Source organism: Pogona vitticeps, chromosome 4, assembly GCF_051106095.1.
Source record: "Pogona vitticeps strain Pit_001003342236 chromosome 4, PviZW2.1, whole genome shotgun sequence".
Taxonomy (NCBI): domain Eukaryota; kingdom Metazoa; phylum Chordata; class Lepidosauria; order Squamata; family Agamidae; genus Pogona; species Pogona vitticeps.
Window position 1 is genome coordinate 57480731 of NC_135786.1, and position 13577 is coordinate 57494307.

Sequence of the window (13577 nt, forward strand, 5' to 3'; positions counted from 1 at the left end):
GCTGGTGGGAAGACATAGTGTGAGCCCTTTGTTTGAGGAAACAAGCAGGGGTTATGTGGTAAACGTCACAGGGGGGTTGTTTGTTTTTTGGTTCCCCCCATTTCCGATGGGTCTTTGGGGGTATGTTTGTTTTTTGGTTCCCCCCATTTTCGATGGGTTTGGGGGGGTTGTTTGTTTTTTTGTTCCCCCCATTTCCGATGGGTCTCAAGTGGTTTGATTGTTTTTTGGGTGGTTCCCCATTTCCAAAGGGGGGTTGGTTGCTTTTTTGGGAGGAGTTCCCCCTTTCTGATGGGTCCTGCATGCTTCCCTTGCTTTTTCCTTTGTTTTCTTTGCATTTTGGACCTGCCCCCTTTGTTCTTTGTGCATTTCTGATCTGCTCCGTTTGTTTTCTGTGCATTTCCAATGGGTCTTGCACGCTTGATTGCTTTTCTTTCCCCCTTCCCCCCCCCCTTTGACTGGAAAGGATTAATTGTGTTTCCAATAAGTCTTGCAGTGATTTTTTTTTGTGATTTTTTTTTCTTTAGCCGGAATGGATTAATTGCATTTCAGTGCATTCCTATGGGAAATGGTGCTTTGATTTATGACTATTTTAAGTTATGCCCATCTTCTGGAACGGAGTGTATAACAGAACATACAAAGTTATTCTCTATACAGTGGTGCCTGTATTCTCTATACAGGCACCACTGTATAGAGAATAACTTTGTATGTTCTGTTACACACTCTGAAAACTGTTCTTAAAAATGAGCGAAACACTACCCTCACAAAAAGGCAACCGATAGTATAGTTCAAATTCATAAAACTTTATCTGGTAAGCTTCTAGTGATTAAGCATTAAGCAGATGTACTCATATTTCCATACTTTGATTTGTTTATTTTGCAATTGATGGCCTTTTAGAAGGGGAGAAAGGGACTAAACTCCCACCCCTGAATACTCAGAATCCTGTAGAATCTCCATCACTGATGTTACCTTCCTATAGTTGTGCTAGAAGTATGGGAACGTTTACCTGTAAGCTGACCAAGCACCAAATTCCATGGTTACTGAGCAAAATACACAAAGACACTCTACCCAGCATCATGCCTCCAGACCATCTTTTGAACTTGGAGAACAGCAGGGAGAGGACAGGTTGGTTTCTTACAGCAGTATTGCAGAGAGAGAATGAGAGAGAGAGCTTGGAAGGGTCCAGAGATCATCTGTGACATCAGAAGGAGAGTTATTTCTGGTTTCAGTGCTGTTCTTTTCTTCCTCTCCTCTAACCACAGGCTTATAATTGCAACAACACATATGTGGATGGGCAGCTGTATCATGCACCCTTTGGAGACTCCACTGGTTCTTTGCACAGCACAGTCCGCTCAGGCAAGAGTCAGCACAGCTACATCCCTTTTGTGCTCAGGTAATTCTAATTCTGCCAAGGTCAAGCAGCATTTGCAAGGTTTGCCATCACTGGCATGTGAAGTACAATGATAATTAACTGCAGACTAACTGATCCACCTATATGATCAATAAACTTACTGGGTGCTCTTCAAAGCAGAACTCTTCCTCCTCCTCCTAGGATTTGTGTTCTTTGGGGAACTAATGGAGATCCTCCAATTTTTATGTGTTCTGTTGTGAATAGTCGCATGAGATCCATGCTAAATCCTGCAATTACTTATTAATGTTAAGTTCTTTAATGTTCAATTTGTATGAAAATATGTCTCATAAACGAGGTAAAATATTCTCATGGGTAGGACTCTCACACCATCCCTTGTGCCAGCCTTCTTCCCCTGTTACTCTTCCCCTTCTTTAGGTATCATTAACATGCTAGTTTTGCACCATGGAGACTTGGTGAGGAGATTGAAGCTAAGCTGTGTTATGATAGCTGATGTGTTCTTTATAATTGGAAAACCACAGCTTGGGAAATGTTGCTTTACTAGAAATACTCAATAGGTCGAATTCTTATGCTTTCAAGGACAGGTCTCTGCTGAAACTTATTAGACATTATATCATTCCATCCCAAGTTTTTGACACTTACTATTTTCAATACAGCTTTGACTATTTTCGTTTGTTCATTTGCTTTTTTATTTTAGCATTAGCATTCTAAAGCCACTACATGAAATGTTTTAGTTTGAGGATATTGCTAGATGTTGATCATGCACAAGAAGAACAAACAAAAAATGATGGGTTTTTTTGGTGTGTTTTGTGTGTGTGTGTGTATTAGAGAAATTGAAATAAGAGAGTATTGCCCTGAGTACTTTTTTAGTATGAATCCCTAGTAGAAATCTGATGGTTACGCCTAACACTCACAGCAATTTATTCCTGCTTTTTCCCCTGATATAAAATTTGATCCTTTGTGTTGTGTCGGCTTGGAGGTATGGACTGCTATTAACATTTCTGAATTGCTGTTGCAGGGAAGAGTCTGGCTTGAACAATAGCCAGGTGCATATTGGACCTACAGATGCCAATTCACTCTTTCTGGAAACCAAGGATCAGAATAATGGTAAGGGGATACAACTGTGTGTGTTCAAGACAGAACTGCGTCTCAGTATAGAATTTTGCCCTAAGGTGACCTTTTCAATATGGTGTGTACTTCAATCCACTTAATGCCATGAGATACCGTTCTTCACTCCATGTAGTCAAGTCCCTTTTTCTTGGCTTCTCCTAGCTGCTTGAATTCAAATAGTATACTTGTATTTTTCCCATCTGAGGGGCTAATAGCAGTTTTTTGCGTGGATGGATTTTTGGGGGGAGTTGCACTCATTTCCTCAGCTGCTTCCTTCAGTGCTTCTGCTATCAAATTCTATTCTGGATTATTATTATAGTTTATGAAAAGGTCAGGCAACTTGACCTCCTGCACCACCGGCTAAACAAAAATCAAACTTTCCCAGTGCCAGTTCACATAATCAAACACAACTGATAGTTGTGACTATAAGCTCTGAATAGATTCTGACTGGCATTACCTGAAGCTGTTGTGGGATGAATAATCACTAAAAGGGAGCATTATAGGAGTTACAGGTGCTGCTTCATGTTTACACATTGTAACATAAACAAGTTCATTGTACTATTAACATGTTCAGCTATCAGGATGTTATTGACCTTATTTAGACAGAAAGCTGGCTAATTGTTTTGGAATGACTATAGTAAACTATCATTCAAGTCTCAATTTTAAAAGCTCTTTCATTTTCAGGATTATTTTTTTCCTATATTCCCCCTTAATTATTTTAACACATTATCCATACAACATTTCAGACCTTGACACTCTAACCCTGATCTTTCTCTTCTGGCCACAGAACATGACACTGACTCGGACAGTGACCTCTCTCTGGAGGATGACCAGAGTGGGTCCTATGCTTCCACCCACTCCTCAGACAGTGAGGAGGATGAAGAATTTGCCAGGGAACCCTGCTGGGAAAATTTGCTATGCCCAAACAATGAGAAACTGCCATCACACAGCACTCCCAAGGGTAAGGAGGGACAGGACTTTGGCACTCAAGGAATGGCCGAGCCTTCTGATTCAGGGTGGGTGGGATGCAGTGGAGGTCCCTTCTGGTCAGAGTCCTATCTGTCAGTGCATTAAGACTGCATCCTGTCACAGCCTGTGAGATTCAGTTTAGGCTGCTTGGTTATGTATCCTGGAACAGCTTATGACTCAGCAAGTACCTATTGCCCGTAATATTTGTGGCACAAAATATTTATCTACAGTGTTTTCTGGAGGCAGATCCCTTAGCAGGACTTGACAAAAGTGTTAGAACCTTATCCTTCTGATCTTCTACCTAAGGTGAAGGCCTTGTTTTGCCTCATACAAAGCTTTACTATCACAGCATCACAAGGATTCTACAATTGTCACAAAGTGAAAATGCACTGTACTGTAGTTTTCTCTGGATCTTAATTTCTGTTGCATTATGGGCTTAAGTACCGGTATGTATTATTTTCCCTTAGACCCTTTCTTGCTTTATACAACTTGTTTGAACTTATTCATGTGTCCTTAAAGGGGAGGGAGAGCAGGACTGGCCTCATGCCTGGTGTTCAAGCTCCTTTGCTCCCTATTTCCCAGTGGACAACCTCCCTGGCCCTGGCAAATCTTACTGGCCTGGTGATTTTGTGACTACTGCAAGTGAGAGTGATGGACATGCTGGCTCAGAGAAACTACGTGTGGAGCCAGTTGGCAAGACTGACCGTTTAGGACTAACAGAGGAGTTGCCTAGAGAAAATGGAGAAACACAGACCAGGGAGAGCATCTTAGGAACCTTCCCTCATCCAACTGCCTTGCCTCAGAAAGGTAAGGAGGTTTGGCTCATGGTCCCCCTGCCCATGTTCCACATTGTTAGGAAGGAATATGAAGCTTTTGATAGTGTAAACAGCAAATTCGATACTGCATTTCCATGTAAATGCTACCAAATGCAAAACTCAATATCCTTAGCATCTGGATCCAGAGACTGGTGCAAACAAATATATTTAACTTATCTGGTGTCATAACATGAGACTTCAGGCAGGGCACAGTATACTTCCTTTCTCTTTGCTGAACTGACATGGGGAACATGCAGAGCAAAACAAGATTATGCACATTTATTGGATAGATTGTTAAATACAAATGACAATGTTTGATCTTGCATGGTGTCTGCTTCAGGTTTTATTTTCAAATGCCGAGCATACTGACCTCTAATTACATTCAGCCATATCCTGCTCAAAAAATTCAAAAGTGGCCAAATTTTCTCAGTTTCCCCTTCTTTTCAGAGACTCATGAGGCACAGTGTAATTATTATGTACAAAGACCAGCATGAAATAAATAATACAATACAGAACAGAAACATACAGTATATGTTAGGCTCATCACTGCATCTGTATAGTGTATACATTTTATATAATAAGTACTTTTTGAAAAATTGTGTTAGAGAATTGCAGCAAACTACGGCAGCTGTGCAAAATCTGGCCACTTTGTTATTAATATGGGGATCTTGATCAGAAAGCAAAATGAAGTATAAAATTCTTCAGATCTGTCTGGGGATTTTTGCAGAATAGATAAAATATGTTCTTGACAAAAGTCATAACAGAAAGAACAGTGTAATCGAATGCGCCCGTCAGTTTGCACTTCTACACTATCACAGTGATGTAAATGTTCCTGATAAGAGTACTCCATTGTGCACTCTCCCAAAAGCACAAAAAGGAAAAGGATGCAGCCAAAGTCTAAGTATTGAATATTACCATAGATTATTACAGATGGCATCTCAAGCAACATTGCCAGTCCAGCCCTTCCAGTAGCAACATACCTCATCATAACTTTTAGCCTTTCCTTCTTAGGAACATGGAAGGCTACGCTGTGCCAAGTGTTAACTCAGATCCACCTGGCTTATTGTTATTTATGCTGCGATCAGCAAAGCATGGTCCTACAGCTGTTTTTGGATTGCAGTTTCCATCAGCCCCATTCAGCATAGCCAGTGCTGAGGAATGTTGGGTATTGTAGTGCAATAACATCAAGAGAACAGCTCTTGGCCAGCCCAATTTACATTGACTACTATTGCCTCTCTAGATTGTAAAGTAAGCGTGTTTTCTAGCCCTAACGAGAAACGGAAGAGCATGGACCTTTCACACAAGGGATTTGCTCTATCACTGAGCAGCTAGGGTCCTTCCTCATTTGCCCAAAGTTGGCGTTCGGTAAAAAGAATTAATCCTAACCCCAACTTTGCTTTTACACACACAACTGGGAGCTCTTGATTTTTAAAAAAGTTACAACTCATGTGGAAAATCTCCACTGATAAAGCAGTCTCTCCTCTTGAGATTTAATGCTCTACACAGGAAACTAGGATGGATGGGGTGGGATTAGTCTGCTCGTTGTGCTCATAGGTTAGCTTAACCGTTTCTAAACAACTGATAAGTGCAATCATGGTGACACCGGAAACTGCCTTCTACTGAGTTTATCCTCAGATAATCTTCTGTAAGATTATCCCTTGTTGATAATCTTGGGGGTTTCAGCGAGAGTTCTTTGCTAGCCCTACCTGGAATTGCCAAGGAATGATCCTGTCAACTTTTTAATGTGCAAGACATTTGGTCTTGCACTGAGGCACAGCCCCCCTCCATTTGAATTATAGCCTGACCCCATGAACCAGACGAACTCCTATCCATTCAGGCATACCATAGTGGAGCTGAGGAGATGAATGAAACGTGGAAGAAATTCAGTTGTGTTAAGGGAATAGGAAAGAATGGCTTCTTTTTCCTTCAGCATATTGTGTGGTGCCATGTTTTGAATTTTGAAATATGGTGCCGAAAGAGATATTTGCAGATACCAAGAACTGTGTGGAAAACAAAATGATGGGGTCAAATCAAGCCTAAACTCGCTAGAAGCTGAAATGATGAAACTGAGGTTGTCATACTTTGAGTACATCATGTGAAGACAAGAGTTGCTGGAAAAGACAGTAATGCTGGACAAAGTTGAAGGCAATAGGAAAAGAGATTGACACAATAAGCCATAATTTTGAGTTTGGCTGAAGGTAGGGTGACAACACATAGCAACAAGAACAACATTTTGAATTGGGGACAAACAAGACATGACATTTGTCATGTAGTTTGCTCTTGCAAGGGTGATTTTTTAAAAAAAGTTGTTAAATCTGTCAAAGTTGGGATCAAAATGTTTCGATAGAAGGGCATTTAGTTCTTTGCTGTCCTTGTGGTCTTAATTGGAATCCTCACAATGGGAGGAAAACTCCTTTTGGTGCTTGTGAGAGCTTTCTTCCCATTCTGAATAGAAGCAAAGGATTAAAGGCCTCATTTCTCTCCCACCACCACATGGTCCCATTCTTTGGTACCAGACTGCTTGCTTCTCAAGACAGCTGCTCAAAGTCATGTAATGAGACAAAGGCGACCCCTTCACAAAGTATCTGCTGCAAGGAGCACTTTTCTTGACTCTGGAACATTCTTCCCCTCAGGCATCCTAAAGAAGAAGGGCTTGCCACCTATCAGTGAGAAAAACAGCATCCAGCGTATCCACAACAAGCTCTCCAGCTGTCGCTCAGGGATGGTGTCATCACATGGCTCTTCAGGAAGCGACGGCAGTCGGGGAGGTGGGGTGCCGCGACCCCGACAGACACTACAGGAGCAGCTCAATGGCTTGACACCCATCACTATGAGCATAAAAACTGGCACGGTGGATGAGGACTCCTCGGGCTCTGAGTGAGTACAGCTGAGTGTCTTTTGAGGCCCATGTGTATGAGCCTGTTGCCTCTGTCTGTGGATTCCCCCTTGCCCATGCTGGGCCTCCAACCCTACTTGGCTAGTATTGTTTTGCTGTATCTCACAATCTCCCTACCCCATTCCTAAATAGTACCTCTGCTTAAAAATATTTTCTATCTCTCACTGTTTAGAGCTTCTTAGCTTCTTCCTACTTTGTGCTTTAAAATCAATGATCTTTTACTGAATACATGGGTCCACATTTTTCTAAAACTCTACCTTCTTTGCCTTTGTGCTTTCTGCTCCTGGGAGAATTCCTGTGCTGGCTTCTGGCCAGGACTGTTAGTTTGTAGCTCCTACAGCCTGATGTGGCTTAGGATCCAAAAAGCATTTCTGCAGCCTTTTTGAACTCTGAGTGATAGAAGGAGATTTCAGAGGGCTAGGTGTACCAGTTCATCCCACAAGAAAATACTGCATTTTTCAGCTCAGTTCAGGGACTAATGTACCAGAGGTTTCCCTGTTTTTTTCTTGACAAAAGTCTCTATGATTCAAATACTGTAGCTTCCCCTGTGTTGCTGCAAGAGGCATCAGGCCAAGGGTGGAATGATGTTTGAGTTGGGTGAGGGGAACTGAGGGGATGCTGTCCTATTCTAACTTCTTTCTCAGCTCTCTGGCACTAACCCACCCTCTCCTCCTCCTTTCCTCCCCTTCTCTGTCTCTCGTTTCTCTCACCTTTCTCTTCAATCGCACAGATTTCTGTTTTTTAATTTTCTCCATTAACACGTGAGCCCCAGGGGGGTGCTTTGCTCAAACCTGCTCATGACCATGCTCATGTGTTTGTGTTTTCCCCGTCCTGTCTCGCTTTATGTTTGATCACTGAGCAGGAGTGATGAAACCTCAATCTGACGGCGCATGCACCAGACTTTTTTCTCTTGTGCTTTGGCCAGTCCGGGAGCCCAGGATTGCTCTCAAACCGCAGCGAGGAATGTTGTCTCCTTCGGCTCGGCTCCGCTTGGCCTGGCCCGGCCCGGCGAGCTGGATCCAGTATAGGTAGTGCCAAATGGAAACTGACCTGCCACCATCCCAGCACCAGGGGAACGGCAGGCCTCGGGAGACGGAACTACTTGAACCGATGCACTTTGGATCATTGTCAAATGGACAGAAAACAGAAACACAGACTTGACCACCTCCAAATCTTCAGGGATTTTCATGCTTTGTTGCCCAGTCTGGAACTGCTGCGTCTGGAATATTTTTCTTTCTTATCTATTAAAGCTGGGCTGGGGGAATCTCTCAGCAGCAACCACATGCCGGGGCCTCTGGAAATGCATTACTTTGCAATTGTTTACATATTTCACAATGGGATTGAGCTAGGAGGAGTCACTGTACTTGAAGAGGGCTGCCACTTCGGGGAGGGCACTGAAAACTGTAGATTTTAGCATCAGATGGCAAATCAGAAATGGGATGCAGTTTCTGGAGGATATTGCTCTGGCTTCCTCCAGAATAGTGACTTTGCGTTAGAACTGAGAGTGCAACAGACTTGGCTGTGCAAGGCACCTGCATGAGATGTGTGCTATGCACTGCTTAGGGACAGCAGGCCAATTTTGCATTGATGTTGACCACTCTGATGGCCCAAAGACCTCACCTTTGTGTATACACACGTAGATTGCCTTTGTCTTTCTTTGCAGTGTGTGTGTATCACAGTGATGCTTCTCTATGATTCAGTGTAGGCATAAACACACCTCATATGGTACAACTGAGGCATGTAAACAAACAAACAAAAAACAGCGTGCAGGTCAGTCTGTCATTGGTTGCCACACGGGAAAGATAGAAATCTGACATTATGGCTTAACTGTGATAGGCAACCACAGAATTGGGAAGGAAATTCTTATCCAAATAATGTTTCCTGGACTCTGTGTAAGTATAAGTTTTTTGCTGATTCCCATAGGCCAGTGCTCACTACCACATACAGTGTTTTAGCCTAAGGAAATGAAAAGGCTTCCATTTCCTGCTTAGTTTTATTAATTAATAAAATGGTAGGATTATTACAGAATCTTAAGAGCCATTTTCCCAGACTGTCAATCGCCGTCATGCTATCTACATCCATGGACTATACAAATCTGCATCTGTTGTGGCTCTTGTCCCTTTTCTGGCAGGCTGCTGACTCCAGATTGCTCAGTGGGACTGGAAACATAGGACCAGGCCTAGGCCATGGGCATCCAACTGGAAATGCTCCTTCATGGACCACATTAGTCACTTTCTGACCACTTGGTTGTGAGAACCACTGCTCCAAGCTGCCGATCCAGTGACTTGGCCTCATCAGGACCCTGCCTGTGAGGCGGCCCATAGAGTGCTGAGCACTATGGGTGTGGCCTGCTGAGCCATCAGTCCATGCTGCAATTATTTTCGTAGAAAATGACAAAAAGAAAAAAGTCCCAACTCCTGCTCCAGCTTGTACCCAGTGAGTGTACCACTGGCCTGGCGCAGGAATGCTGCCTTGATGTCTCCCAATAGCACCCGGCTTTCAGGCCAACATGGGTGCTGCCTTTCTGCCTCAGAAGCCTTCATTTTTCTACACTCAGCCAAGCCTGATGCCTGCTCATAATAGGAAATTTTCATGATGGGTCCTTTTGGAAAGTACTTTTTTATAAAGTTCCTTGGGAAAGAGATTTTTTTTTCTGATAAGGGAGAGGGGAAAGAGGGTGGGTGGGGGCAGCTTGGGGAAGGGTGAAGCCATTGTTTATTTTGATGTGTGTGTGGTTTTTTAAAGTCAGCCACTGCTGAAGGATGTTCTAATTTAAGGAGATAGAAAGCCTACCAGGCTACATCTTTAGCTTATTGAAGCAATGTTAAGTCCCATGAAGTGAGGGCACAGAAGCAGATTCTCTTTTTGCCAACTTGGCCAAGGTTTGCACAATGAGGAGTTAAATTGGGACTTGATCTTGTCACAGTTTGGCTTAAATCAAAGGATGTGATTCCAAAATTGAGGTTTCTCCCTTCTATGCCTCTGGAAATCCTGGCTATTGCTGTTCAGCCTTTTGTGGTCTCTGTCCTTGACAATTCCTAACTCTGCTTTTCGAATGTTTTAACATAATAGGATGTGATTCTCTTCAACATGTATAATGTCAGCCTGGCACTTTAGTAGCATCCACTGTATTTGCCACCTTGAATGCTAAACGGACAGCAGGGGGATCAGTTCCAGCCTTCTAAATACATGGATTGATGCCATATAGTCTTGCTTTCATCAAGCATACCTTGTGAGGTATTTGGCTCTAACCAAGTTACATTTAAAAAAGTGTAGTTTTCTCCCTGTACAAGCAAGTACAGTAATCTGTTCAGAGGCCTGTAGTCTCCTAATGTTCAACCATACTGTGGTAGTCTCCTCCTCCTCATACACAAGGCAAAGTGGGGATCTGTGTGGGAAAAGATTTAAAAGGCAAGGAGTGGCTTCCCTCCCGCAGCTCTTCCAATAGTGGCTTCCTATGGTTATTTGGTACTAAAGGCAAATGAAGGAAATCCAAGATTTCCTGTCTTCTTCCATTGGCTGACCTGTGTCTTCTTGCATGAGCCTTGGGCAAGTTCAAAAAGAATGGGGCCCTCCCACTGGCTTTTCTTAGTGTATCAAAAGACCTAAGATAAAAGTCACTCTGATCAGCTTTAAACACTGGAAGCAAATAAAGCCAGTAGAGAAATCCATAAAGAGAGGTAAGCAGAGAGGAATTGTCAACTCTTAATGGAGGAGCAAGTGAAATCCTGAATTTTTGTGCTCCTTTAAGGACTCCCCAGAATCCCATGAATCCACTCCACAGTGCTGAAGAAGAGCTTGTAGAATCCATGTCTGCTATACAGTGTTTTCCAGAAGGCTTGGACAGAAAAGCCTGCCAAATATATATACATGTATATATTTGCTGAGACCCCATGACAAGCAATTCTGCAGGAGGTGAAGCCATTTTCTAAAATTGGGAAAGCCTCTACTGTTCCTTTTTTTTTTTTTTGCTTGTTATGAAACCATGAAAGGTAGCAGTCTTAATTAAGGTACAGTAACAGGAAAAAAATGACAAAACAGGTCCTCCACCCAAGGGGTTGTGCTGGTTTCCAAGCCTTTCAGCACAACACCACCTTTCCTATTTACGAAAAATTCTCACACCTTCTCATTTTGCCTTTAGTGTCATCCAACCCTTTTAACAACCATTCTGGAGTTTAAAATGGAGAAACAGACACAAAAACCTAGTAACAATTGTTTTTACTTTAATAGTATTACAGGTAAAAGTTTTAAAAAGACTTAAGGGGATAAAATATCCCATCCCCTCCCTACGATTGTCATACCTCCTAGGAGTTTCTTTGTATACTGTACTCCCGAGGGCATGCTCTGTAGTTTGGGAACCAGTGTTTTAGACTGCAACCCAAGTGCACAGAATAGTGTATAATAACTTCTATGCAAGGTTTCCCCCCCTCATATAAAGAATACATTTCCTGATACAAACTGGAAAGCTGCCATCATTTCACCTAAGTACTCCAACGCAAATGAGGCTTTCTAGGGGAAAATGTTGTTCATCATTCTGTCCTTAAGATAAGGCAGAATCAGAGTATGTGGCTTTCCATTAGTGACCAAGCATAAGTAAACAGGAAAGTATTAAAACATATCAAAAGGTTAGGGAGAGCTTGGTTCCTATAGGAGGCTGTGCTCAAGAGCTTTGCTTCTGCTGCATCACTGCAACACGTTCATTTTTATGAGTCTTACCAGCCATCCACAAAGAGACAATAGCTTACTTCATCTGTGGCATCAATGTATTTCGCATGTCTGCATTTTAATTTATTCTTATTTTTTTTTAATGTATACCTATATTTGCTAAATGCTGTCTGTTGAAAGCTGTGCTATCCTGGGGAAGGACTGGAAAAAGTGGGGGAACTCCAGGGAAAAACATTTCTACCACCCAAGTCATCAGAACCAAAAGTCAAGGATAGTATTTTTTTTAAGGCCAACATAGTATCCATTTGCGGAGAATTGATTTAGTGGGTTTGAAATAGGCAGATGTCAAGAGAAGTGCTTCTCTAGAGAGTGTCTATTCCCTATAAATCAAAGCTGCCAGTTATTACTTTACTTGAGAGACACAACTCAACCCCTGGATCCAGCTAGGGTCTGGGTATCTAATGTGAATTTGTACCCAGAATACCAAATGTTACATGGAGGTCTGAGCAAACTGGCACCTGTTGTGAAGCAGTAGCTACAGAAGATACAACTTTATCTCTGGTGTTTTGCACAGTAGAACACACCCTTTGCTTCCCAGGCAACAAATAGCTGCCAGCACTGCCCAAATTTGGGCACGTGTTATTATAGCCTCAAGCCCCTCATCTGTTAATGTTGGCTTCCAAAACAGCTAACTCCTCAGTTTACTCCACAAGAGCTAAAGGATTTGTTTATCACAGAATTGAGCCACAACAGAAGTAGTTATTCTAGAACCTGGGAAATTTACTTTTTGGACAACAACACCCCGAATCCCTTAGTGTGGTGGCTGGGGAATTCTTGATGTTATCATTCAAAAAGTAAATTTTCCATGCTCCAATTCTTCCCCTTCTGCTAATTTGGCCCCAGTGCAGTGCCTGCAATATGGCACACAAAAATCCTAGAGGTAAATTGCTCTTTCCCCTTGACACCACCTCTCTAGAGAGAGGAACTGTACCTTTTGAAATTCTGCCTGTTGAGCAGCTGTTGGAGGTGCTGGAACTTTATTATTGAGATAAAACTGCAATTCAGTTTTTTGCTTGAGAAGCTCACTTTTAGCAGGGTAGAGACGGATGTTGAATAGGAGGAAAGAGAACAGGTAATTTAGTCCTTCATAGGAACAAAATGTTTTCTTAATTATGTGGTGCTGGCTCTTCCCTTGGTACAAACAGTTGAAGTGTACAGTTAGGGTTGTTAATGTAAATAATACAAGATCCATCCCCCACCTTCCCTAAATAATAAAACCATAGTTCTGTGCAGGTGGCTCCATTTCAGTGCTGTGTCCATATCTTGTGCTAGTACATTGGGGATTGGACATTGGGTAGGGAAGAAGATGCTTGAACTGAAAACAATAACCAAGATACAGCAGGAAGAAGGAAACTCCTGAGTTTTGTTGTTCGCTGGTGTGGTAGCGGTGGAGGAGTTGGGGGAGGGAATTAGTTGCTGGAAGAAAATATAGGTTGCAGGGTTCGTCTTCCACCAAGGAAGAAATAAACACTATGCAGTAAACAACTAAATACTGTATGTAAAAGCAATCTTTGGTGAGTCACAAGAAATTCTTAATTGCTGTCGAATACAGGGAGCCCCTGAAGGCTCAGCCCACTTCCATCCTACATTGCAAGGATGTATCTGCATGGACCAACATTGTGGGAGGGGCTTCCACTGCAATCCACACATGCAGTTCCTTGGGAAGGAACAAGAGTGTGTCAATTCTCATCGCCTG

The 13577-nt window shown here is 42.5% G+C and overlaps 1 protein-coding gene across 1 annotated transcript in view; it reads left to right on the plus strand.

Moving 5' to 3' along the window:
- Nucleotides 1-13111, plus strand: part of CELSR2 (cadherin EGF LAG seven-pass G-type receptor 2) — a 120309-nt gene extending 107198 nt beyond the window's left edge. Inside the window, exons 31-36 of the mRNA XM_078391952.1 lie at nt 1260-1390; nt 2385-2473; nt 3264-3437; nt 4028-4252; nt 6894-7137; nt 7887-13111. Of these exons, the coding sequence (XP_078248078.1) occupies nt 1260-1390; nt 2385-2473; nt 3264-3437; nt 4028-4252; nt 6894-7137; nt 7887-7914 (891 nt within the window). The 3' untranslated portion in view covers nt 7915-13111. The remainder of the gene's footprint in view (nt 1-1259; nt 1391-2384; nt 2474-3263; nt 3438-4027; nt 4253-6893; nt 7138-7886) is intronic.
- The last annotated feature ends 466 nt before the right edge of the window (nt 13112-13577 follow it).